This window comes from Delphinapterus leucas, chromosome 1, assembly GCF_059928025.1.
Source record: "Delphinapterus leucas isolate spDelLeu-1000000601 "Yukka" chromosome 1, BTC_Dleu_Yukka2, whole genome shotgun sequence".
Taxonomy (NCBI): domain Eukaryota; kingdom Metazoa; phylum Chordata; class Mammalia; order Artiodactyla; family Monodontidae; genus Delphinapterus; species Delphinapterus leucas.
In genome coordinates this window covers 85229736-85256755 of record NC_143129.1, presented here as the reverse complement: position 1 = coordinate 85256755, position 27020 = coordinate 85229736, and the positions used below count along the sequence as shown (strand labels likewise).

The window sequence follows — 27020 nt, the reverse complement described above, 5'->3', positions numbered from 1 at the left end:
TCAACTATACTTCAATTTTTAAAAAAGTAAAAAAAAAAACCATAAAACTAAACAAAACAAACAAAAAGAACGGAAAAGCTTATGGAGCAGGAGAGAGAGCACAGCATGCACTAGTCTTTCCACTGGGACAGGAGTGGGAATCCTGGGTCTGGCTGACCAATGTCCCCCATCTTTTTCCATCTTTAGCACCCCCAGTGGGAACAGCCTCAGCGCTGCGGAGCTCACCTGTGGGATGATCATGTGCCTGGCCAGGTAAGTCCCTGACTTCTGAGCAGAGTCACTGTCTGTGGTCTGTCAATTATTATGATTCCCTAAGCAAACTGACCCCGAGAAACTTAGAAACACTTCAGCTTGGTGACATGCAGGCTGCTAAGAACCTTCAAGGCCGTCAGTCCTCAACTGAACATTCGTTACACTGGTTCTGGCACACCAAGTTCAGGTGGCTTCTCAGGTTGTTTGCAAACACACAGGATGTGCATGAATCTTACTGTGTTGGGTGGTAAAATGACTGTATGAACACTGCTGTTGAAAAGGCAGTGGGTCAGTGGGAAGGGCAAGGAGTCAGTGGGAGGGCGCGAAGATGCTCTGGGTCCCTTTGCAGATCTGCGGATCCTTAAACCAAGGAACCCAGGCAGCCAGGACCCCTCACGTCACTACTCAGGCCTGAAACCTTCTGGGGCTGAGAAATGATTCCTTTCCCTTCTCAAGACCTGTTCTCCTCCCTGCTGGGAGAGGATCTGGGGGAGTTCACCTTTGTTCTAACTCTTCCCCAAGATTTCTACCTGAGATCTTAGGTATTCACTGATATTCACTGGTCAGTGAAGAGGAGAGGAGGTTGGAGAAAGGGAAGAACAGGGAGAATTGCACAGCAGAAGGGACCCAGCCCGGAAGGGGTCCCTAAGCTGGCTGTCTGGATCTCCTGGAACATCTGCAGAAGTGTTGAGGCCTGATGCCCTGTCACCTGTGCTATTAAATTCAGTGTTTTGTGTTTTTTTTTTGGTTTCTTGGGCGGGGTGAGGGAGCGATCCCAGTGCAGCTTTCTAATTCTCTCACTTTTTTTCTGGAGGTGGTGTTTCCCTTGCGAGTCAGGAATAATCTTCCTCCTATTCCAAGACCAGCTTTACTTAAAGGAGTAGGCAAAGTGGTATGACTTAGGGGAAGCGCTCTGTCGCCAGCCACTCATCATGACCTCACTCATCATCAAAACCAAGAAAGAAGCACCCTATGAGGAGGAATCACCAGTCTCTCATAACCCCTGTGTGCTGGTTTAACCAGACCACTTTCCCAGCAGGGCAGCGGTAGAGGGTGTGGGAAGTGTGCACGGTAAAGTTGAGAGCATTGGGCAATGTGGGTGGAGAGCAGGGCTGAATGGGCCTCACGGTGGGGGACTTTGAACAGATTTTGCCTGTTCCTGAGGTGCTGGAGAAGAACAAGGGCACGGAAAGAAAGAGAGGAGAATACAACAAATGTAGATTTCACCGTTGTGCCTGCTTTATTTTCTCTTGAAAGTCAGGCCGGCCTCCGTATAATTCTTGGGAGGTCCCTTGCCCATGTCATGGTCCTCCCCAGACTGGCCTGGTGAGGATCCTGAAATGTTGAAACCTGGGGAGGCACCACGGCCAGCTGGGTGGAGCGCCCAGAGGGAGGGTGTGAGGGTTTCCTGTGCTCTGTGGTGCTGCACACACATCTCTGAGATGGCATCTTGCAGTCAGGTGGGCAGAGGTCGGGAGGCCAGAGCTGGGGGCTCTGTCTCACTCGGTCAGAGGCATCTCATCTGGCTGGCTTTGCTGAAGGGGGAGCACTTCCTCAAGGCAAGCCATTGTCCTAAATGACATTCCTGAAATGAGGCCCCATGGGCCAGAGCAGTGAGATGGAGCTTCTTCCATGAACTTGTTATGTAAGCTTTGCTGAGTTTACCCATGAGTTTGTGGGACTCTGATCGTAGAACAGATTCCCATCAACCTCACCCTCAGATGGAAGTCTGTGTCCTGGTAACATGTAGACAGGAAAGAATGCTTTTTATAAGAAGTCAGTGAAGTGGAAATACAGGAAGAGTTATCTTGGAATCTCTTCTCTTTCACACACGCAGACATGCACACACCTCTGAATTTTGTGGCTGGCAGGAACGCCTGCATTTAAATACTTAGGAGGCTAACTGGTAGGGATGTCTTCCTGGGCTTTGAATCGATTCCCCTACTTCTAGTTGAGTGATGCTGGGTGAAGTATTTAACACCCAGTGGCCACACCCCACCCCCATGCAGTTGTGAGCATTAAATGAGCTGATGTTTAAACATTGTCTCTTGTCTCTTCCTTTCTAGCTTCTGGAGGAGCCTGGAGGGCCATGTCCCACATGACACATCTTGCCCTCTGACCTCTCACATTGGCCTAACTTCCTTTGTCCTCTCCAGAAAACACATAGAGACTCAGACCTCCATGTTGACCAATAGCAGGAGATAAGCTGTGGAGAGTGTGTGTGTGTGTGTGTGTGGTGGGACAGGAGGTTGTGTGGTTGTTGGAAGTGTCTGGACTACACCACCCGCCCACCCCAGTCTAGCCTAACTCTCAAGGGAGAATAAGTATTCAGCTGTCCCTTGATACAGTGGAAGATGTTGTAGGTTATGGCTCTGGATGGAATAGGAAAATGGAAATTCTTAAATTTCTGGAACATTTGATGTTATCAAAATCCACCAATACTCCATTTCATTATCCCTACAAACCCTGGAGGATTAGCTATTACTTTTTACATGCCCAGAGTCACTCAGGGTGATACTCCAGCTGCTGAGATGGACTCAGAACCTCCTCCCAGACACCTAGCTGGAGACAAATCCCAGGGCTCCAAGTCAGGTCTTGCCAAGGGTTTCCCCCTGCTACCCTCCCTTGACCATCCTCGGTGTTTCTGAACCTAAGCCCCCCAGACCCAGCTGGAGCTTGGTTCCCTGGGGGGATGCCCGGCAGAAATAGTGGCTGTGCAGCCCTCACATTGCGCCTCCTTCCTGGGCTGGCAGGGTCTGGGTGGGCCTGCTGACTTTGTCTGTCCTTGCAGACAGATTCCCCAGGCGACGGCCTCCATGAAGGATGGCAAATGGGAACGGAAGAAGGTAAGCAGCCGGCTTTGCCTCACCCCACCTGGCTGGGTGCCCGAGGTCCACTCTGGGTGCTGACTTCCACTTCTTCACCTGTTTGCAGTTCATGGGAACAGAGCTGAATGGAAAGATCCTAGGAATCCTTGGCCTGGGCAGAATTGGGAGAGAGGTGGCCACCCGGATGCAATCCTTTGGGATGAAGGTAAGAGGTCACCAGACCACTTTGATGTGGGGCTTCCCATAGCAATTTTGGAGGAGGCAGCTTTGCTTGAGAGAAGCTAAAGGCTTTGCCCTAGGAGGGCCTGACCCCCACTTTAGAGCTCCTGAATGAATGGGTGGCAAAGCCAGGGAGGAGGGAACATTGGCCTGCTGATCTAGACCCTTGAATTCAACATCTGGGAATGCTTGGTGGAGGTCCTTCAGCTCTGGGGTGAGTAATTGCCTTGAGTCCCCATGGAGCTGAGAGGGGTCTTGTATCCTGCCCTTCCTTTCCTCCCCTTCTGCGAGGGCCTCCCTGTTTTGCTGCTTCTGTCTTCTGTGATAATTCAGAAAACAGGAGCAAATTTATAACCTTAAAACAGAGCAATTGTCCATCCGTCTTCTAGCTCCCCTCCATAGTCCAGAAGAGATCGAAAGGTGCTTGCCTATACGCTGTGAAATGATCGTGGAGCCCACGGTGGCCAGGAGACCTCACACATCTCTCAGAAATCATCCCTGACCCCCGCCGCCCACCAGGGCTCTCTCTCTTATCCTATGCTGGGAGCTCAGTAGTTCTTCTGGTTGAGGGAGGGTTCATCAGTAGCAGTGCCACCCCCAGCCCCCGGAGCCAATCCAGGAGACCTTGCCGAGGCGAGAGGCCATTCAGCCAAGAGAGGAAGCCCACAGGACTGCCCAGGTGGGCCAGAGAGGTGTAGCAGCTGGGTCGGCTGGTGGCCATCTCCATGTTTCCTGTGACTGTTGAGGGAGGGATTGTGGGTTCAAACTGCAGCCAGGAAAGCTTTAGTTAAACATTAAGGAAAATGGTTTTGAAAATCAGATCATTTCAGTTCTAGAAAAATTTACATAGAGCTGCTATGGAATTGTCCCTTTTTCCCTTGCTCTTTCCTTTCTGTATGTCCCTCCCACCTTCATTGTGTTAGAAGAGACTTTATAGATTAACCCTTAATTTTATGTCGACCTTTGGAGTTTGTAAGTTTTTGCTAAGGGCTCGCAGTAAATGGACGATGGACAAGAACCAGGTGGGAAACCCATTGTACCACAATCCACATCTTCTCTCCCCTGCCTCTACTTCCCACCCTATTAATTGAAGTCAGCCAGACATCGTTTCTAAGCCTCCGCACTGGGAAGGGCAGGGACATTTTTCTGGCTCCCTGTGAGAGGTGGGTGTGGCCCAGCAGGATCCATTGATCATGGAAACAAACCAAAGCCACGTCCTTTGTGCAGGGGTGGTGAGGTGCCGGTAGCCACAGGGAGCACTTTCTCCTTTTTCCTCATTGGTGAGGGATCAAGGTAAAGGTTCAGCTCATGAAAAATTCTGATCATCTAAAAGCAGGGGTCAGGGTGAAGTAAAACTTGGGGCACAGGTAACCAAACAGGTGAGCGTTTCATCGATGATACAGTGACTTTGGGATGGTTGCCAGGCCCAGCAGCCGTTCTGTCACGTGCACTCCCCTTCCGCACGGTGCCACAGCACACCAGGCTCTTCTAGCTCAGGAACACTCATTGTCAAGGACTTGAGACTTTGGCAGTGACTTAAGTCAGACAAGAAGTCCCGCCTCATGTCTTGAATAATTGAAGTGATGGATAAGATAAGCTTGTCTGTTCCTTTGGCACCACTCAGCTACTTAACCGCTGCCAGGGCTGCTTCCTAGAGGCACAGAGGGATGTAGGACCTTGAGCATCAACAGCGGAAGTGACTGACAGGGCTCAGCTCAGAGATGCCTAGAGCCTGCCTATGAGTGTTAATCTGTGTCTCTGGCATAACACTCACCACATGCCCACACGTTTTATTCCCAGCATGGTTTTGAGGATGTGGGTGCCTTTTTTTGTGTGTTGCAGCATGTAGCTGCTTCATTGGGGGTTTCTTCTGTCCAGATGTCTCTGGAGGGTTACTGTAGACCGTCGTGCTTCTGGGACATGCTCTTTGAAAACCCGGAACACACCTTGGGATATCCCCCCAACCCCAGCCCCTCAAGAGCAGCCTGGCTCTGGTCCTTTCCCACTGGCCCAAGTGGTGTCTCTTCATGCTCAGCTGCTCACTTTGACCCAGCTCCTTAACATGTTTCCAGGTCCCAACACATTCTTAATCTCATCTCAGGGCAGCAGATCACTGACCTGCATCAAGTGAACCTTGGTTCATGTTCAAGCAGTTGTGGAGAGCAAGATTTTCTAAAGGGCAAGGAAGGGAGATTCTTGAGCAAGTTGTAAAAGAGATGACTTAGCATCCAAACAGGACGCTGTCTGATTAGCGTTTACGAAACACAAGTTGTTTCAAACTAGTCTTGGTCTCTCTTTGGAAATCAGTGTTAAACTGGTAATATCATGGGACTCCCTAGATGTCATATATCTTGACTATTTAAAATGATATTGTATTCATATAATAAGTCAGTACATTCTCATAAAAACTGAAATATAGATAAAGGTCTCCTAAATGACCATACCAGTCAGAGTTTCCTCACAGGTAACGTCAGTTTGATCTGTGTCATCTCAGATTTTTTCCATGCATTTATATGGAATGCATACAGTTCTATGCCTATAGAGGAATTCTATTTCTAGAGAGAATGGAATATTGTGCATGTCATTAAGATAAAAACGTATGTCTTGGAATAAATAGATTTACCATATTTTAAAACTGTTGCATGGAATTCCTTTGTAGGGATAAATTGATTTTGTTTGGCTATTCCTTCAGTGATGGACATTTAGATTGTTTGCAGATGTGGACTTTAGCAAGCGTTGGTGAGGTCTTTCATGATACCCTCGGGGTGAAGATGGAGACCGTGAGCGTGGTGCTAAGGGTTTAGTAACTGGTTGAAAGAGGGATCCGACTCAGTCTGTAGGGAGATTGTACAGGATGGTGCAGGGCTCTGCCTTGTCCACCATTCTCATCAACAGCCTGGATGATGTGTCATTTGTGGATGACAGGAAGCAAGGAGAAAAGTAGTTAATACTTAAAAGTGCAGAATCAGGTCCTAAAAGACATTCGAAGTCTAGAATAGTTGGGCACTCTAATAGGAACTTTGTTTGGGATACATCAGTGCCCTACATATGAGCCTCCAGAGCAACTAGACTTGGGTGTAGAGGTGAATATAAAAGGCTTTTTCTAGGGGAGGAGGCCTTTTTTTGACAACAGTGCAGTGTGGTTAACAGTGAGTGAAATGATTGATAGAAAAGTTTATGTGACTTTCGGCAGCATTAAAAGAAGTATGACATTCAGAGCAAGGGAGGTGACATTCTTCATGCTGTGTACTGATTAGCCCCTGTGTGAGTATTTGAGCCGTCAAAGACCCCAAGTTCTGGGAGACTGTGAAAGCTTTGGAGACAGAGGGTGATGGTGAGGGAGCTCATGTCTGTGTTTCCTAAGAAAGGGCTGAAGGCACTTGGGTCACTGAACCCATCAAGACTTGGGAGTCACAGTGGAGGCCTTCAAATAGCTAAACAGAAGTCCTAGAGAAGAGTCACGCTCTCTAAGAAGTAGATCCAGGGAGAACCACTAGGTGTAAGCTGGAGGGGCAGAGCTACAGAGCTGGCCCCCAGTAGAATTAATGGTCTCAGGAGAGAGTGAGTCCCGCATCTCTGCAGATATACCTGCAAGACTGGATAACCACTTGGCCAGCGTGTGAAGAGGGGGTGTGAACATAGACACAGATGCCCTGTGAGCCCTGATGTCTGTGAACATCCATCATCCCAATGGGCTACCACTTTCTTTAAACTGTGAAATGGTCCTGGCAGTGAGTTTACTGTGTGGTCCTAGGCAACGGTGTCAAATTATTAAGGACTGGGTTTGTTACAGTAACTTGGGAGAACAACCTAATTAAAGACATAGAGTGGACCAGTAGTCATAGGGGACACTTTGAGTAGTTCTGGCTGGGCTGGCTCGGGCGAAACAGCAAAGCTTGTAAAGTTTATCTTTATCATCCTCTTCTCTCCTGGCATCTGGGGTCTTATCGTGTTCCTGATCTGTCACCAGGCTGTTTATCTCTAATTAGCCTGCTAATGGACAACTATTATCTGACCCTCTCTAAGGTATCAGGATTTAAACTATCCGAAACTACTCTTTGGATAGTTTCATTTTGTTACAAGGAAAATGTTTTGGTGAAAAGTGTGTGCAAAAAAAAAAAGTGTAACAGATGAAATCATGGTTTTCCCTGTTTTTCCAACATGCCCAGGGAAAATGTCCTCCCTAAGCAAACCAGACTGTGAAAGCGAGGAACCATTCATGGCTTTCTCTTGTGTGACTGAACAGGCATCAAAACAGGTGGACAGTTTTCATTTTCACCAATACTGAAAAGTGTAGCTGATGCAGGACCTCTGTCTACCATTCTTGCTCCAAGTGACAACAGTACCTGCTCTTCTAGGGTCATGGAACTCCTCCAGACTGGGGAAGTCTCAGCTCCTACATTATAAGCCCCAGTATTACTGAGCCTACTTGGCCTCATTTTGAGTTTATACTTCAACATAATACTTTCAGATATATGGTGGTTGGGTGAAAACTATTTCCCTGGTAAAACTGTTATTTTTATAAATGTGTAGAATAAAACCTATTAAATAGTTTAAAAAACAAAAGAAGGGCTCCCCTTCATATCACAGGAGCTGTAAGGAGAGACCTTCTTGGGCTCAGATACTGGGGGTGGACCACCCCTTTCCCTTCCTTTCTTTGTGACTGTCTGGTCACTTAAGGAAGGGGGAGCTTAGCCGGGTGGGGATCGGTGGGCAAAGAGCCCACTTATGCCAGCACAGGCCTAGAAGGAGCCTTGGTTTCCACCTTAGAGCAGCTGCTGTCTTTGCTTTGAGCCACAGGTGCAGATGTGGGTTTCAGGATAATTCTGGCAGCCTGCAGCCTGCTGGTGTTCTGAATCATTTGGGTCTTACACTCTGTAATGTTCTTTCTGCTTGAAACTTTTTCTCAATAGTGTTGCTGGATAACAGGTTATAACTCTGGAGGCTCAACACATTCAAGCTGGCCTGTCCCCTAGAATGGGTCAACAGGCCCAGCCAGCCAGGGGCTGAGCCTTGCAGTTTCTTTTCAGGATTTTCTGTGAGGAGCAGACCAGCATCTCTTAACAGTTTCTTTGTGGCCAGGGTTGTGATGAGTCTGACGTTAGCCCAGAGGGATGGACGTTGAACCCGAGGCACCAGTTGTCACCGATTCTTTCAGGTCCTGCTAATATTGACTGAGATCTGCTGTGTTAGATACTGTGCTTACAATGACCCTCTGGGGTCAATATTATTAACCCAGTTTTACTGATAAGGAAACTGAGGCCCAGGGAGCTTATGTGATACGCTCAAGATAATAGGATGAGTAAGGGGTGGAGTCCAGCTCAGACTCTGGGCCTCCTGAGTTCCAATCTGGTGCTTTTTGCCCCACTCCACCACCGCCGTCTTTATTCCTGATCCCTGCTCATTAATCAGTCCCTGCCCCGTGTCCCTGTGCTCAGCCATTCGCAGGACAGGCAGCTGCCATCTCAGTCTGGTACCTGGAATTCCTACTGCCCTAGAGCAGTGATGTTCAAATATTTTCAGATATAGAATAAGGACCTGGGGTATGGGCCCAGAAAGAGAGCAGGTGGTGGGGCTCTGGGCCTTCACCTCTGCACCTTTGAATCGATCTGGTTTTATACGGAGTTTCTGTGTAAGGTTTCATCGTGTTGGGGGAGAGCACCAACGCTAAGCCCGAAGATTGGCTCTGGGGTAGAGAGGGGGCATGACCGTTAGGCTCCCCTGTTGGAGCCCCTTTACCTTGAAGGCCTTCTTGCTCTCCTCCGTCCACGGTCAGCCAGGGGACCGGAAGCAGCATGCTCAGCCTCCCAAGGCTGCCTTCTAGGACGGCAGCTAGGACGTCACCCTGGAGCTCCGCTTGAAAACCTAGGGTTCCTCTGCCGCCCCAACATCAGGAGTCCTGGGATGGAATGAGGTGGGGCATCCCTTTATGCAGCTCCCCAAGGCTCCTCTCTAGGAATAATAGATGTGTGTAACCGCGAGTGTCCTGATTTCTGCACACGTGAGGACATCTGACCTATCCAGGATACATTAGGACCCGACTCAGGATTGGTCTCCCGGGCCTGCTATCACCCTTTTTATCTCTGGCAACGTGGTCCCCTGATATAAGAACCCCAGCCCTTAGTTGAGCTCAGCTCCTGTCTGCCCTGGGTATTTTGAGTGAAAAATGAGAACAGGGTAGAATTCTTCCCCTGCAGTTGTCTGCAGATGAACGAGGTACTGTTTCTCTGTGAAAGAAAGCTGAGTCGGGGCCTGCTGACCGCTGTGGCAAATGCTTATCCCTCCTCTTCCCCCCACCCCACGCCGTCCACTTCCCTTTAGACCCAGGCAGCTGCAGCGGGGGCACTGGGCCAGGCTTGGCCTGCAAGACCCTTCCTCCCGGCAACCCCGTGCTGCTTCTTGGCTCCTAGGAGCCCAGAGCCAATAGAGTTGTGTGAACCCCCTCCATCGGGCTTGGCTGTGTGACCTCCGTTGGTGTCCCTACCCTCTTCCCACTCCACATGAGGAAAAGTACATCTGGCTTAGAAATGAACGGGGCCGTTGTTCCAACCAGCCTCAGAGCCCACGGACAAAGAAGACTTGTGAGGACAAGGGCAGGATCCTCTCCCCTGCCCTGGGCGTTTCATTCTCCCCAAGAGAAACGAGGAGGTTACATCTGGGGGAATGGCCACGTGGGGCTGAGGCGGTCCCGAGCTCACGATCCGGTAGGGCATCTGGGAGGCAGCCTCTTTCTCCTAAACCTCTGCTGGAGGTCGGAGTGGGACCCACCCGGTGTTTGTTGTCCCACAAGGTTGATGATGAAAAACGTGATCCAAAAGTGACACCTTGTTCATAACCGTTTTCAGTTTCTTCTCTAGGAGTGCTGACTTTATATAGCAATCTTCTGTGCCATTATTTTCTAAAATAACTTGTATATTTCCCTAATTTCAAAAGAAATTCATGATCAGTGGGGGAAAGTTAAACTAGCGTAGGAAAGCATAAAAGAGAAAAATTAATCCTACCACCTAGAGATGACCACTGTTGAAGTTCTTTCTGTTTGTTTTTGTTTAATCCTGGGCCAACTCTGAACATTTTCTCAGGGCTAAGGGAGCTTTCTTTTCATGGAATGTTGAATTGTTGGAAGTCAGAGCAGGGGTGACTTTGAAATCATCCACCTGCTTCTTTACATAGAGTTGAGGACCCAGGTCTGGAGGCACTGACTTGCACCTTGACACACAGTCGACAGTGACTGAGGCAGGACTCAGGTCCAGCTCCTGGTTCACTGGTTCAGAGGCCGTATCCTGGGTCCTGCCAGCCTGCCCAGCTCAGTTGGCTGTCCGGCCTTCTTGAGGACATCCATGCCTTTGAGACATGGACCAAACCCATGGAGAGAGCCCTGGGAAGGCTTCCTGGGCAGACCAGGAAGAAAGTGCGTAGGTCTTTGCTGTTGCAAGAGGTGGATGCTTCTCACCTGGTGGCACATGCATCCCTGCTGCTTGTGCTGCCTTGGCAACTTTTAAAGCGTTGTCCCTGCTGAGAGGTGTGTGGCTGACACCCAAGATTCCTTCTGATGTGGGAGAGATGTTTCCATCTCATTCTACTCCTGTTTTCTCAGGTGGGGCTGTGGGCTGCTCACTCCACCCCTGATTACAGGGTAGGCATTAGGAGTGCAGGCCCTGGAGTCAGAACACTTGTGTCTCAGCTCTACCACTTGCTACTCTTAGGACCTTGGCTAAATCATTTAACCTCCACCTTAGTTTCCTCATATGTAAAACAGGGAAATGATAGTACCTAAGGAGGTTTGAGACACATAGTGAATGCTAAAGATGTTTGCCATTATCCACTATGAGTCTGTGTCCTTTCTTCCTTCTCCTGAGTTTTGTCTTCTCCACCTTTCCCTCTTCCCATCAATATGTGATGACCTTTAGCTGATTTCATAGGGTTGATGAAGTTTACACCCCCGAGTTTCTTGTCTGTCCCCATCTCCCAGGCGTCAAACTTCCCTCCTTCTCCGCAGCCTCAGGGCGGTCCCTCTGCTTTGGGGGCCCACCCCCTCCCCAGCCAGCCCAGACCAGGCTTCTTTCTGGGTCCTCCCCACCCACGGTGCCTTTATGTCTCACTTTCCCTCTCTTGATGTCCTTCCCCATCCCAGTCAAACCTGCCTTGTTGAAAGGATATGTCGTTAGTCATTTATACCTCTCTGCACGATTAGTCACCGAGTTATGCCTTCCAAAACGAGATGCACTTTAAGTCTTGTTAAAAGAAATTTCAGGAGAGGGGACCGTACTCTCCCCGCTGGTGTCAGCACTGGTGTTTCACCGTCTTCCCCAGTGGCGAGTCCCGTCTCCTTGGTAACCCGCTGAGCACCACCACTGTCCTCCTCCCTCATCTCTTCCTCGCTCTGTTGAAGTGGGCGGTGCACCTGCCTCTGTCTTCTGGCCTGTGGGGCCTCTGGCTGCAGCCAGCTTCTCCCCCACTTCCCTCGTGCCCTCCGACCGCGTCACGGCTTCCCGCAGGATCGTCCTGCCTCACGTGGGCTCCCCACTTTCCAAGGGTGTCTGAGCTCCACTGGTCCAACTGCACACCGGCTGTTCCTGCACCCGTTCGTGGTTCAGAGCTTGGAGGTGGGCGAACCTGCCTTTGAACCCTGGCGCCGCCCCCTCCAGTGTGTAAGCTCCACTTCCTTCAGCTCTAATGAAGGAAGAAGAATAGTGCCAACCCTGTTGTATTGTCGTGAGAGGTAGACAGGTGTTGGGGAAGGCTTAACTGTGGTGCGGGGCATAGGGTCAGTGCTCCATAAGTGGCTGCCGTGACTAATAATACCAGTGCTAATAATGAACAGTGACACTTACTCTCCCTCTCTGACTTCCCCAGACCATAGGGTATGACCCCATCATTTCGCCAGAGGTCTCGGCCTCCTTCGGTGTGCAGCAGGTGCCCTTGGAGGAGATCTGGCCTCTCTGCGACTTTATCACTGTGCACACACCTCTTCTGCCTTCCACCACAGGTAGGTGTGCCCCTACCTTGTGGGTTGGCCACAGAAGCCACAGACCAGATAAGGGTGGGCCCTCAATCTGGCCTTTCCACCTATGCTGGGGACCAGCTGTGGCGGTGGCCCATTCAGATCCTGTGAGCATGGAGCATGGTGATGTTTTGTTACATGGCCTTGCCTCAGACCGAGGAGGGGTGAGTTAGGTAGAAATGCACAGGGTCTGGGTGGGCTGGGTCAACATTGTAGGACCAGTGACCCCATGAGTACTTCCTGGGACCACTGCCGGCAGCACTAATATCTCGGGGATATTTGGGATGTTTCTAAACTGAGTCTGGTCCAAATCCATGACAAGGACTCCTGCCCCAGAGCATCTGAGAAGGGAGCAGTGAGACCAGAAAGACCGTGGTCCCCCAGAAAGGAGGTGTGTGGGGAAGAGCTGGTGGGAGGGAGAGAGGGCCTTTGGAGCCGGTGCGGTGGCCACGGAGCCGGTGCGGTGGCCAGTGCAGTGGGGAGAGCACAGGGATCCCCACACCAGTGCCGCAGGAAAGCTCCTCCCTCTGTTCCAGGCCTGCTGAACGACAGCACCTTTGCCCAGTGCAAGAAGGGGGTGCGTGTGGTGAACTGTGCTCGCGGAGGGATTGTGGACGAAGGCGCCCTGCTCCGGGCCTTGCAGTCGGGTCAGTGTGCTGGAGCCGCGCTGGACGTTTTCACAGAGGTGAGTCCCTGCTCAGTGTTGGTGGGGACGGGAGACCAGAGCAGAGGGACTTGGGCTGCAAGCCCAGCTGTGCAAAGACCTTGAGCTTCCTGTCTCTAGCGGGAGAAATTGTGTCGCCAAAAGTAACACGTCTGTGGTTTGAGGAGCCCAGTGCAGAGCCTGGTACAGAGGCAGCCGAGCTGTCTTCTGCAAAACTCAGAGTTTATATAGGATGCATTCCTGGGCTTGGGCTCCTGGACAGCTACGCTGTTGATAAGTTCAGAGGAAGACAGAGCAGCAGATCAGTTCTGAGGCGGAGGATATGGGTCAGGCAGAGAGGGGTTTAAGGTATTGATACAGATCTCTGGTGAAATGAATCCCACTGCCAAGAAGACATTCCACCCAGTGTATGTTGGCTTTCCTTTCCCTTCCTGTCTTCCCGCAGAGGGAAGGAAGCTGAGGATACTGGTTAGACGTGTTCCCCTGGTCTCAGAGGCTGCTGTCCCTAGGTCTCTGTGCAGGAGCAGAGATATAGCATCTGCTCACCCACTGCCCCCATCCTGCCCTCACACCCGATAGCATTTCCACTCGAATCCTGTCCACCTCTCTTAAAAATCCCACCTCAGCATCGGAGATCGGGGAAAAAGCACGGGCTTTGGATTAGGCAGCGGGGGTTTGCTGGTTACCAGCTTTGTGGCCTTGGCAAGACCCTGGCCCTCTGACCCCCTGTAGCACTCAGTGTCTGTTCCCTGCCCAGGGCACAGCATGCGTTGGGTTTGTGGTCCTGGGCATCTCTCTCAGCTACATCGTCAGCTCCTTGAAGGCAAGGGTGTGCCTGACCCTTGTTTATATTGCCGTCTCCCTAACACAGCACCTTCCTCCTGCTCTCTTTGGCCTCCCCATGGCACTTACTACTCTGTGGCCGGCACTCACAGACCTATGTGGCCAAATCCCGTGGGAGCCGATAGAGTCCTGGGGAGAATGCAGAAGAGAGGAGGCCTAAGTAACATGTCCAAGGCCCCTATATTGTGCCCGGTGAGCAGAAGGGGTGGCAGGGGCACTGGAGGGTGGGGTAAGGGTGGCCAGGTGGGCCGCCTGTCCTGGTGAGAGCCAGGATGCAACACCCGTGTGGAATGCCCTCAAAGAGCCTGCCTCTGTGCTAAGAGCTGACAGTAAGTGCTGAGGGGTGGACTGGACTTGGGGCAGGGGCTAGAGGGGAAAAACCAATATCAGCTATACCAGCTACCACTGGTTGAGAACCTCCTTTATTACTGCATAATCTCCATAATAGTGTCAGGAGATAGGTAGTAGTAACCCATTTTATAGATTGGGAAACTGAGGCTCAGAGAGATGGAGATTTTGCCCAAAAGCACATAGGTAGTAAATGGTGGAGCTGAGATTGGAATCCGGTCTACAGCTCTGTCTCCTCTGCTGCGATGGAACATTCATGAGGAAGACGGTTCTTATTGAGTCCAGTGACCACCCAGACAAAACGGAAGCAGGAGGCAGCATCACCCCTGCCCTCTTCCCCTCCAGCTCCCTGGGGCCGTCTGAAGCAGCCCACCCAGAGGTGTCTCTTTCTGGGCAGGAGCCACCCCGGGACCGGGCCTTGGTGGACCACGAGAACGTCATTAGCTGCCCCCACCTGGGCGCCAGCACCCAGGAGGCCCAGAGCCGCTGCGGGAAGGAAATTGCCATCCAGTTCGTGGACATGGTGAAGGGGAAATCTCTGGCGGGAGTAGTAAGTATGCCATGTGGGGCTGGGCCCGGAGGTCAGAGGGAGGAGTTGCAGAAGGGCGTGTTGTCGCTGGGACCAGATTCAGCCCTGGGAGCCGAAGATAAGGGACTGTACTTGAGCCAGTGCTCTGGGTGGGGTGGCAGGAGCTGCCCCTGCTTAGCCTTGAGAGCTGAGGCCCGGCAGCAAGGAGCCAGCTTAGCTTGTTTATATTGTAGGCTCACTGCTGAGATTGTGTTTTTTCCCAGTGCCCTGCCTCTGGAGAAAGGCTCCTTTGTTCTCCACAGGCCTTGGGAGTGAAGGAGTGTGGCTGGCATGATGGCGGAATGCCCGAGGTAGGGGCAGGTGGGGGACGGCCTGTGGAGAAAGCCCTGAGAGGGCGTTCTCACCTCGTGATCCCGAGCGCTCGCCTTTCATCCCATCTCTCTTAAGACCCTGAGCAGGGATGCCCTGCCCAGAAGCCTGCATCCATCTTCCCCATAGGAACCCTCCAAGCCAACTGGCCCCCTTTCTTTCCCCAAATCATGGTTTCTTGACTGTGTTCACAGTGGGCCCTTCCTGGTACGTGTTCCTCTTCCAAGCTGAACCTGACTTATACTTCAAGTCCTGTCTCATTCACTCAGTCTTCAGATGGTCCCTAAACTCCAGTGGGTACCAGATACTGTCAGAGCCCTTTGGGGATATGGAGGTGAATAAGGAAGGCATAGCTGTCCATCAAGGGGTTTGCGCGCCACCTGCCCCTTCACGAAGACTTGCTTGGCCTTTCTAACTCCATCCCAACCCTTTTGCAGTGAGCCACATTCTCTCCTATTATTGACATTTCATGAGTTTATATCTTAGTTTTTAATTAAATTCTAAGTTCTCAGAGGACAAACAACAAAAAAGAAAACACCACCAAAACCAAAAGGATGTAAGCTTCTCTGCAGTTCATGTGGCTCTGCCTGGAGCATTTAACCAATAATGAATGAGAGTTGGGGCGCGGCTGGGGGGTAGTCCCTGACCCTCCTGGCTGACCCTCAACACAGGCATTTTCGCTTCTGAGGACCGAACTGCGGCAGGAGAGACACAGGATGCTTTGTTCAACCCTGCCAGCCCTGGTTTAAGAGCCCAGGCCACTGTGGCCTCTACACCCTGAGAAAGTAAAGGAGCCTACTGCTGTCCCATGGGAGGGCTCCTCGGGGACAGCCATCGCAGGTGCGACGGGCAGGCTGGGACAGCCTGGCAGTGGCCACAGCTCGGTGGTCAACAAAGACACATACCCATCCATGTCTGCACCCTCTCTCTTGCTGTGTCTGTGGGCTTCTCAAGACAGGGCACTCTTTCTCACTCCCTTTGCATGCCGTGGGCTTCTAAGCAGTTCATTCCTCCCCCCGTGAGGCTGGAGGGGACCCAGGCGAGGTTTGGGCCACCGTGACCATTGCCACCCAGTCTGGGCTTTTCTTTTTTCTGTCCACTCACAAGGCAGGGTACAGCCCTCAGCGGTGCAGCCCTTATGAGTTATTCAGGGAGTGGTGGCATTCCAGGCCTTTTCATGACGGGGACTCAACACCAGCTCCATCAAATGGGCCCACAAAATATCCCCTTCTTACATAAGAGGTCACATCTCCTAGTCAAATTGTTAAACTTAGGCAAATTGAACTCTCCAGCCACAACGGCTGGTGGGGTAGAGTAGGCATTTGTAAGAAAGACATATTTGTCACATGGGAAACTCCTCTGTCCCTCATTCTTTACCGGGTCCTCTCCAGTTCTGCTCTAACGTGAGGCACAGACTAGCATTAGGGTCAGGTTGGTGCCCCAGTGCATTGGCTCTTCCTGGAGCCTCCCACTCGTCTAGAGAAGACAGACGCTCCTTTTACTCAGCAGACCTGGGGGAAGCACCGTCCTGGCCTGTGCATGCACCTGACCAAGCGTGGCGCCTGCCTTTGGGGCTTCTCAGTTGAGCATTTTCCTGCTGCAGGCTTTAACACCCCAGCTGTGGCCTGGCCCTTCAGTTCTCCCCCTGCAGCTCTGGGACTCACTGCCCTTTCTGTGCCCTTCGGAGAGGATCAAAGGGGACCCGGCCGCAGGGTGCGATCACACCAGGATGCCCCTTACACAGAAGGGTCTGCTGGGGGTCCTGCCTCCTTGGTTGTTTCTGTCATCACAAGTCTCTCTTCTTTAATTCTCTGCCAGTTGTGTCTTTATGAAAACAGGAATAGAAGCGTCCATGTTTTCTTTTCATTACATCTTAGAGCTGCCTGATTGATTTGCATCCAACCCGGGTTTCTTTTTTTTTTTTGCGGTACGCGGGCCTCTCACTGCTGTGGCCTCTCCCGTTGCGGAGCACAGGCTCCGGACGCGCAGGCTCAGCGGCCATGGCTCACGGGCCCAGCCGCTCCGCGGCATGTGGGATCTTCCCGGACCGGGACACAAACCCGTGTCCCCTGCGTTGGTAGGTGGATCCTTAACCACTGAGCCACCAGGGAAGCCCTCCCCATACGTTTTATGTCAAAGACTCATCTTCCTTCCCCAGCACAGGAGAAACAAGTCTCTGGTGGAGTGGGTTGGGGGCACTGGCACATGTTCAGAGAAGAGGGAGATATCCTTTTCCCCATCTTCCCACTCCCTTCTGGCAGTTTGAAGTGGTCTTAGCCTTTTGTGCCCTTTTCCGGCTCTATAGCTCTCCTCAGCTATGGGAACAAGTTGTTGTCACCTTGTTGGTGGCTAGTGGAGGTTATCACCCCCCAGGCACCCAAAGCAAGGGTGGCCCCATGCCACCTGCTCTCCACATGGAGCTGAGTCTCAGCAGTAAGACCTTGTCTGGGGGCCGAGTTGGGCAGGTGTGCCCTGTCCCATCCCTTCCTGACCTCTGCCCTGCTCCCCTCTCCCTGCAGGTAAACGCCCAGGCCCTTACCAGTGCCTTCTCTCCACACACCAAGCCTTGGATTGGTCTGGCAGAAGCTCTTGGGGCACTGATGCAAGCCTGGGCTGGGTCCCCCAAAGGGACCATTCAGGTGGTAACACAGGGTAAGCCGGGAACTCTGCAGAGGGAGAGGGAAGAGGGGCGTGGACTCGGCACCCCACCGGGTGTGTCTGCTGCAGGCCACAGACCAGTGAGGGACGCAGAGGTGACCCCGCTCTTGTGACTCCGCGTTTCACGTTTGGTCTGAGTATGGCTTGCTTGCTACTGAGGAGGATGAGTACAAAAAGTTATTGGGAGATATACTTAATTTTCGTAAATCATGTTTATGCAGTCTTTTTAAGACATTCATGTTTGGGGTGCAAGAGGGACCTCCGTAAGATTTGGAATTTCACGTGCGAGGCAGTAGGATTGGTGGAGGGAGTCCAGGTGAAGCAACAGAACATTTTATTCTGGTTTTGACCCTGTTGCTTACCTGCTGTGGGACTTTTCCTTCTCTGAGCTGTGAGTTCTTCACCTGTGAAGTGAAAGCCAGGGCGGGGGTGTCAGACGAGGCAGGCGGCGAGGACATTTTGTGCTCTGACATCCTCAGGTGGGCCCTCGGGCAGGCTGATGCCCGCAGGGGCATTTGCTCCGCCGGGGAGTGGGGACGGGAGCAGTCCCCTCTGTCTGCCCCTCTGCAGGCTCTGGCCGCCTGTGCAGTGGGTCCAGCCCTGTGCAGGCGTGGTTGAGAGACCAGGGAGGGCCCCGGTCCCCTGACCCCTGCAGGGGCTTGTCCTCCCCGTTGACCATTGGGCATCCCCTCCCTTGGGGAGAGACTGGAGCGGAGGCAGGTAGAACCTGAGCATTGCCGGTACCAGGCAGGGGCAGAGCCAGGGGCCTCGCTGGCCGGGGTGCCGAGGCCTCAAGGAGACAAGACAGGGAAGTGGGCCCAGCTGCTTTAGTCGCCCCTTTCTGCTTCCATTTCCTGAGGCTGGCAAGGGCATGAGTGCCGGGTAGGGATGAGGGTAGGATATTCTTCAAGTGTCCATTTGGGGAAGGACAGGCAGGCCAGGGCGGACAGGCCAGGGGCAGGTGTGCGGGGCAGCAGAGTTAGGCCGGGTTCTGGAGAAAAGCTTCTTAAACTGGCGTAGAGCATCCCCGGTGTCCTGGCATGGACCCCCCGTGTGTCCCCCACCCTGGCCACCTCTCTGCCTGCAGAGGAAAGCAGAACCACCTGGCAGGCTGGAGTTGGGCCCCCAGATCAGTGAGGAGCCGTGACCCAGAGCTCGGGGCCAGTGATGTGCTGCCCACCCCCTTGTTGTTCTACACACAGTGGTCTTACGGTGGCTTCTCTGGGTCCCCAGGATTGTCCCTGAAGAACTCTGGGAACTGCCTGACCCCCGCCGTCATCGTTGGCCTCCTGAAGGATGCTTCCCGTCAGGTGGAGGTGAACCTGGTGAATGCCAAGCTGCTGGTGAAAGAGTCCGGCCTCGATGTGCGCACCCTTCCCCTCCCCTCCCCTCCCCTCCATCCCTCCATCCCGGGTCAGCACTGCTTTTCTCGCCTGCGTTCAGAGCACCTTGCAGCTCTGCTCCCCGAGCGGGAGCCCTGGGCGCCAGTCCTGCAGGTGACAGTGTCTGCCTGTGAGAAGTAGCTGTGATCTCTTCACTTGCAGAGTGCAGATACCACCGGCCCCGAGCATCGCTACGAGTGAACTAATACTCGTGAAAGTGCTTTGTGTATAAGTGCTCTGTGAGTGGGAAGGGCAGCAGTAGCCCCACTTCACAGCTGAGGAAATCGAGGAGCCCGGCTGGGAGCTGGGATATAGCCCGGCGTGCTCGGCCCCTGATTCTCCAACCAGTGCCCCTTTACCACGGCACCCGGGTTCCTGGTTTGTCTGCAGACTCCGGGAGCTCGCCGCACATCCTGTTAGCCTCTGCCGCCCCTCATGGCTTCCCCATCTGCCCTCTCCCCCACCCCCCGCCCTGAATTGCTGAGCGTGGCGTGGCCGCAGGGCTGAAGCCCTATAAATTGGCGATTAGGCCTAGGGAGGGGGTGGGCGTCACTGTGCCTTTTTGCCTTCTCTCTGCAGGTAACCACTTCCCACAGCCCTGCTGCACCAGGGGAGCAGGGCTGCGGGAAATGCCTCCTGACCGTGGCCCTGGCAGGTGCCCCCTACCAGGCCGTGGGCTGGGTCCAGGGCACCACGCCTGTGCTGCAGGCACTCAATGGAGCTGTCTTCAGACCAGAGGTGCCTCTCCACCGGGGCCTGCCGCTGCTCATGTTCAGGACTCACCCCTCCAACCCTGCGATGCTGCCGACCATGATTGGTGAGGAGGGACCTGTAGGGCCGGCCGGTGCCCTTGAGGCAGCGGTGTGTGTGTGTTGAGGGCTCTGTCCTGGGACTGGGCTCCGTGGACTTTTGCCTCCTTCAGCCCCTCTCCATGCCTGCCGGCATCACTGGATCTGCAGCAGGTTCCAGGACATTTGGGGAGCCGGTATGGAGTTCTGAGGTTAAGTGCCTTATCTAAGGTCGTCGAGCGGTGCGTCAGGGGTAGGGCCCCAGAGCCCCTATTGATAGGCAGGTGCTCACCACAGCAAGGACACAGTTGAGAACTGCCTGTAGAGCTGTATCCCAGGAGCTCAGAATTAAGTTGCAGGTTTACTTCTGACCGCAGGCCTGGTGGTGGCCAGCCTGATCCAACAAAGCATGTCAGGGCATCCCCTCCAGATGTCGTGGGCATCTTGGATCTGCTTCTGTCCCCTGGCGCTCGGGCTACTGGGAGTTCTGGAGCACTTCCAAGTATGGGAGAGTGAGTGTGTCCACAGGCCTCCAAGGGCCTAATTTCACTATCGTTGCCAGCTGCCCAGGGGAACTTTCCCCTGCTTTTCCCCTTTGCTGATGGTCTGGATAAAACTGGCAGCCAGCAAGTCCAGCTCTGGCTCTTTGTGGTTGATCTTCCCTCCCCTGCCTTGCTTGATGGCCAGGGTGTTCCTAAAGCCTGCAGAATAGCGAGGGACCTGGGCAGAGCCCTTTGTTCCCTGTCTCAGCGCTTTGATTCTGAGACCATCGCCCCCGTTGCAACATTGATCTTGGGAACTCAAGGCTTGTGAGCCTGCTCCCAGCCTCTTGCTTCTCCTTCCCCCAAGCCCTGTGCCAACCAGGGGTTTCTTATACTTCCAGGCCTCCTGGCAGAGTCGGAGGTGCAGCTGCTGTCCTACCAGACCTCAATGGTGTCAGATGGGGAGACCTGGCACGTCATGGGCATCTCCTCCCTGCTGCCCAGCCTGGAGCCCTGGAAGCAGCACGCGACCGAGGCTTTCCAGTTCCACTTCTAACCTTGGGCTCACTTGTCCCAGCCTCGTGGGATTTTCTGAAGAAACACACCCACTGGGAGAGGAGAGCCACATTCCTGGGGCTGACACTGCTTGTGTCTCATCTGACCCCTGTCGTACAGCAATAACCACCCAATAAAGAGCCTACACCGTACTCTTCCGGGGACCTTTGTGTTGTCATTACCCTGAAGAGCCACCAGAGGGCATCCGCAGGCAGCCGTGGGGTTAGATGCTCTGCCTAGGAGGAGTAGGATTAAAGCTCAGACTGCTCCCATAGAAGTCTCCGTCTGCTGGGGGGACAGAGCACACAGAGGTCACTGGAAGCAGTGAGGCAAGTGCCACAACAGGTGTATATGAATTCTGTTGAGAGCAGAGGAGGAAGTAATTGGAGCTGTGGATGGTGGTTCCCAGGAGATATTTGGAAAGATTTCATAAGGGGAAGAAAGTGTGAGTAAAGGCACAGGGCCTGAGGATGTTTGATGAGTTCACAAGGCCAGCTCAGTATGGGTTGGACAGTATATAACTTGATTTTTTTTTTTTTTTTAAGATGATTTTCACAAAACATGGCAGAATGGTACTCCTGCATCCTAAGGGTTTCACCTTTTGAGGGTTTTTTACTCCATCTATAGGGGATGATCCATTCCTACCTTATGCCCAGCAGCATCTGTTTTGGAGACAAGGCAGGCTAAGAAGGCCCGGCACCGGGCAGCTAATTGACAGTGGCAGAAGCAAACCCATCACTGTGGCCTCAGAGCTGTGACTGAACCAAAGGTCGGTAGAAGCTCCACCAGTAACCGCTTGCTGTGCTGACCTCTGCTGTGAGCTCATAACATGTATTAGGGCCTTGCAGTAGCAGACCTGGAAGGGGATGGGCCTGAACTCGAACAGCAAGGTGGCTTTGAGCTGCTTTGACCTTGAGCACAGTGCTTAATTCCCCTAAACCTTTGTTCCCTCATCAGTAAGGGGGATAATGACGTCTCTCAGGATTGAATGGCTTAAAAAAGTGGTGTATGGGAAGTGCCCGAGGCACTTGGCTTCTTCACCCCTATGTCTTTCTTTAAGAGCAGACGACCAGGTCTCAGTCGCTTACATAGAATCCCATGCTCCAAATGGCCCCCATGCTCCAAATGGCCCTCCCTTTGCCCTTGTGGTGATGTTCTGCCAGATCTGGACGTGGGGTGTCCTGACATCAGACAGCCCATTCTCTCTGCCTGGAAAGAGATCAAGAAGCATCTGGTGGGGGTCGGGGGTCGGGGGAGCCCATTGATAGCTAGAAAAATAGGCTGAGATTGATAACTTAAAAATTGAGCTCAATCTTCAGCCGCCCAGCCTCTTCTCAGAAGCCCCTAGACAAACCATATTCTGTGCTCTAAGGTGGTCAAAACAATTCTAGAAACCCAAATTACTTGAGCATCCCCAAATATCTTCCTAGACATGGGTAGGTTTTGAAGGCATGGGACACATTCACTGTATCACCCTGTCCTGTGGCTGCCCACGTAAACTCTCCTAAATTTAAAAAGGCAAGATTAAGTTTAAGATCCAGCTGGTGCTGTTTACTCCTTCGCATTTCTCTGTGGTTTGTGGCATCTCTGCACCGCCTAACTTTAGAGTGGAATTTCCTTCTTGTGTGTCTTGGCTGGCAAGCAGAAGTTTTGCTGAAAGCTCAGTGAGGGAGGCAGACGAATAGTGGGACAGGAGGGAACTGGCCTCCGAATGCTGGCTCCTGGGACTCTGAGATTCAGAAACATACGTACGTACGTACGTGTGTGTGTGTGTGTGCATGTGTGTGTGTGTGTGTGTGTGTGTGTGTGTGTGTGTTTAGTGTGTCCCCTGGAGACCAGAAGTTGCCTCATGGTCAGTGGGCTGGACCACTCTCCACATCTGTTTCAATATACTGTGTCATGTTGGTATTCTTGCTTGAGATGCGTTAACAGGCCTCAATGCCTTTATCAAGTCATCACTCCATCCTCTCCTGCTGTAGGTTGTCCTGGGTGATTTTTTGCCCACATGGGTAAGTTCTTTATCTGCATGATAGTAGCCTACCTTAGGGTGAAAATGGTGACCGGGCAACTGGAAAATCATTCCCTCATATGCTGACCTTAAACAGGGGGAGAGGGCTTTGTTCAGAGCCAGCAGGAGTCAGTTTTAATGAAGTAGATGCTGGAGGTACCAGAGGAAGTCCTAGGGCTTAGTAACAAGGTCAGTGAAGAGGGGGAGAGGAAGGGGCTGGAAACCTCTGTGCAGTGGTGACAATGACCAGTGCCCTCCTGGGTGCCCTGCAGCTGAACCAGGGCTCATATTCTGCCGGCGTGCACGGTATGGGCAGCACCTTGATAGTCTCATTAAATATTTTTAATATCACCCCCACATAGTGTCCAAATGACTCACAAGCGGCAGCAGGCCTGGCTGCGGCATTCGGTGACACAGAAGGTCCTGGTTGCTCAGGCCACAAAGACCCCCCAGCAAACTACGTGGATAGAAGGCAAGGTCCGGAGTCTCCTGCCTCAAGAACTCAAGTGATTATTGTACTAAGTGAAGTAAGTCAGACAGAGAAAGACAAATATCATACGACATTTCTTTTATGCAGAATCTGCAAAAAAAAAAAAAAAAAGACACAAATGAACTTATTTACAAAACAGAAACAGACTCGGAGACTAAGAGAATGAACTTACGGTTACCGGGGAGAAGGATGGGAGGGAGGGATAGATTGGGAGTTTAGGATTGACACGTATACACTGCTGTATTTAAAATAGGTAAACAACAGGGACCTACTGTATAGCCCAGGGAACTCTGCTCAATATTCTGTAATAACCTAAATGGGAAGAGAATTTGAAAAAGAATAGATACATGGATATGTATAACTGAATCACTTTGCTCTACACCTGAAAATAACACAACACTGTTAATCGACTCTGCTCCAATATAAAATAAAAATTAAAAAGAAAAAGAACTCAGGTGAATAAGGGCTTTGCTCCCACGACTACAGACACTACTCCAGAGATCCTAGGAAAGGCATACATTGTCCTGCCAGGGCTGCCAACTAGACTGAGGGCCCCCAAACAGCTTGCTGAGGAGGAGTAGGCAATGGGGGTCAGCCAAGGGGGGCTGCTGGGTGGCAGCTACAGCTGGTGTAATAGAACAAGAGTTCAGCGAGCACCTGGAGAGGGCCTGGGAAGGGAGTCAGCTGATGCAGGATTAGCGCTCTCGCAGGGCTTTATCTTGGATTTTCTGGTGCCTGTTGTGAGTCGAACAGCCTGGAGCAAGCAGTGAAGTGGGCGGGCCCAGCACCTCATCTCCCTGTGCCCAGTGTCCTGTTATCCCTAGGGCGGCCTGCCCACGCCTGCCCTCCTCCACTGACAGAAGCCATCCTCCCTCCTCCAAAGTGCCCCTTTCCTGCTAGGGTGCCAGAGGAAACTTTCTACAAGTACATAAGTTAATAACTTAAATAACTTCAAGCCCCTGAACTATTGCTGTTTTACAAGAAGATCCTAGATGAAGCAGTGCCCTAGCTCAAGAGGGAAAAACCATCCTCTAAGGGAAAAGTTTCCTGCTAGGGATTGAAACAATGTTTTTGGCTACAGGAGCCCAAAACGTAACCTATTCCACCTCTGTCCTGTGCTCACTTGTGCCGGTAACACCAACAAGGCATGGGACCAAGGAGCTTTGATCCTCATATCCTGAAGTCATTTCTGGCCCCTGTCTGCTGGCTCTGTAAGGTGTCTGTAAGGTGTCTTATGATCAGGGAAGGAAGCTGGGGATGGAGACTGTGTTTCACCCTTTGTTTCCCCTGTACCTCTCAGAGAATGGAATTGGAAGGGAGAGAGGGAGGGTGTGAGGTGAATGCTCGGCAAGTTCACTGCTGTGGGTGTGCATGCGGGTGGGGAGAGTGGGACCTCAGAGCCAGGAGGGCCAGCAGGTTTCTCTGCACGACAGCTGCTGCACTGGTTGTGTTCTGGTTTCCAAGAAATATGGGAGTTGTTCCCTCCTTCCCTACTTTTTAATTGTGTTCTATTAGTTTAGTACCAAACCTAAAATTTAGAAATTCACAGAAAACCCTACGAAACAAAGAAAGAACTAACAGCACAGAAATTTAATAATAACAATAACAACAAAGCTATAACAAATGAGAGGCAAGCTATCTGGATCTTGCGGGAGACAACGGATCTGCCGCATTTCCGGTCTGTGATTCAAGACTGAGCCTTCCCTCCATCCCTCCATCTCCCTTTTCACAAAGGGCTCCTCCAGCACCACAAGCCCATGACAGTGACTACAGCAGGGAAAGGCATGAAGGATCCCCTAAGGATGGCCCCTCACTCTACAGGGCCAGTGCTTTTGGGGGCTGCTGTGTCCAATCCAATCTATTTACCAGCTAAGAGTGGGGGATATTTATACGATCGAGAGAGGGCAGAAATTCTATAGCGTACTTTTGCAAGGAACCTCTCCACATATCTGTAAAGTTTAAAGAAACAAAAGAAGGACGTTCGGGCTTCCCCGGTGGCGCAAGTGGTTGCGAATCCGCCTGCCAATGCAGGGGATATGGGTTCGATCCCTGGTCCGGGAAGATCCCACATGCTGCGGAGCAACTAAGCTCGTGTGCCACAACTACTGAGCCTGTGCTCTAGAGCCCGTGAGCCACAACTACTGAAGCCCATGCGCCTAGAGCCTGTGCTCCACAATGAGAGAAGCCACTGCAATGAGAGGCCCACGCACCGCAACAAAGAGTAGCCCCTGCTTGCCGCAACTAGAGAAAGCCCGCGTGCAGCAACGAAGACCCAACACAGACAAAAATAAATAAATAAAATAAATTAAAAAAAAAAAAAAAAAGAAAGACGTTCAATCATGAGTCTCACCCTGGGCATCCCCTCTTTCCCCATACCTGCTCCTCACCCGAGGCAGTCTCTCCTAAAGATATCCCGAGGTCTGGGGCATTTCACTGCCCTTCCAGCAACAAACCTGGATGCCTGAGGGCCCGGAGCCCAACGCCATGGGAGCCAAGGCTGGGAGGTGGGCAGGGTCCCCATGACACGTCCTGTCTGTGATGGGAGAGCAGGCTGGGCAGTGCAGAGGCAGAGCTCCGCAGAGCACTGCACTGACGTACCATCTTTATTTCAGCTAACATCTCAGTGGTGTAGGTTCATTGCTCCTGTGAGACAAGGATGAGGCCCAGCTTTTCTTTTCTTGGTACAATGCTGCTTAAGCACGTGGACCAGGAGAGGGAGGGAACCTGATCTGGAAACTCTCCCTTGAAAAATCCCAATTCTCTCTCTCTTTCTCTGTCTCTTCTTTCTCCTCTCTCTCTCTCTCTCTCTCTCTCTCTGCTTCTGATGACTGAACTAGCTTAACACATTTAATGGCCCCCTCTTTGCCACTGACTTGCCCTTAACAACCATATTACAAACAGACAACAGATAAGCAAACAAACAGATGACTCCCTGGTAGCGCCAAAGTGTGATGAGTCTGCTTTAGAGCCTGCCGTTCTCAACCATACCCTGCAGCCTGGCCGGTCGCCCCCTTTCCAACCTCGCTTACCTCCTAACATCCCAGAGGCACACTTCAGTTGCCCCACAGGGCTGGAATGCTGGCAGTGGTTAGCAGTGAACAGAGGACACCCCTTATCCTTCAGTTTTCCTGTTTTATCCGGGTATCTGGTTTACCCAGGCCTTCTTCCTCATCTTTCCCTGTTCCCTACCCTGCCCTTGGCAAACCTTTTTAGTCTTCCCCCTTCATATACCAAAGTAGGGGGGAAAATTTAAAAACAGGAAAATGTAGATGAAGTATTCGGGAGCAGGGACTGATCTGTTGAGATTTATGGGTTGTAAAAGAAATTGCTTCTCACACTTCCATTCTGCTTATCTTCCCAATTTGGAAGATTAACTGAAGGCAGATATCTGGGTCCATGCACTACAAGATTCTAATGCTGAATCTTTGATTTTCCTTTAAAAAGTACCATAAAGAATTCTCCTATTTCTCTTCCCGATTCCATCCACTTCCATCAAACTCTTCTCTCCTTATGCCCCTACCCACTTATCTCCCAAATCTCACTTCTTCTACCCAGAATGAATCGCAACACGGGACGATTGCTCACAGCCCCTTAGCCTAAGGTT

General features: G+C 51.9%; 1 protein-coding gene across 2 annotated transcripts in view; it reads left to right on the top strand.

The window, feature by feature from the left end:
• The window catches only part of PHGDH (phosphoglycerate dehydrogenase), a 30256-nt gene extending 9186 nt beyond the window's left edge, over nucleotides 1-21070 (top strand). The window contains exons 3-13 of one of the 2 annotated variants that reach the window (XM_089917004.1): nucleotides 187-252; nucleotides 3044-3098; nucleotides 3187-3285; nucleotides 12153-12285; nucleotides 12837-12985; nucleotides 14553-14705; nucleotides 14948-15034; nucleotides 17573-17705; nucleotides 18945-19075; nucleotides 19673-19910; nucleotides 20765-21070. In XM_089917004.1, the coding sequence (XP_089773130.1) occupies nucleotides 187-252; nucleotides 3044-3098; nucleotides 3187-3285; nucleotides 12153-12285; nucleotides 12837-12985; nucleotides 14553-14705; nucleotides 14948-15034; nucleotides 17573-17705; nucleotides 18945-19075; nucleotides 19673-19910; nucleotides 20765-20919 (1399 nt within the window). In that variant the 3' untranslated portion in view covers nucleotides 20920-21070. The remainder of the gene's footprint in view (nucleotides 1-186; nucleotides 253-3043; nucleotides 3099-3186; nucleotides 3286-12152; nucleotides 12286-12836; nucleotides 12986-14552; nucleotides 14706-14947; nucleotides 15035-17572; nucleotides 17706-18944; nucleotides 19076-19672; nucleotides 19911-20764) is intronic. The other variant, XM_022583937.3, reaches the window with a different exon arrangement.
• Nucleotides 21071-27020: the final 5950 nt, after the last annotated feature.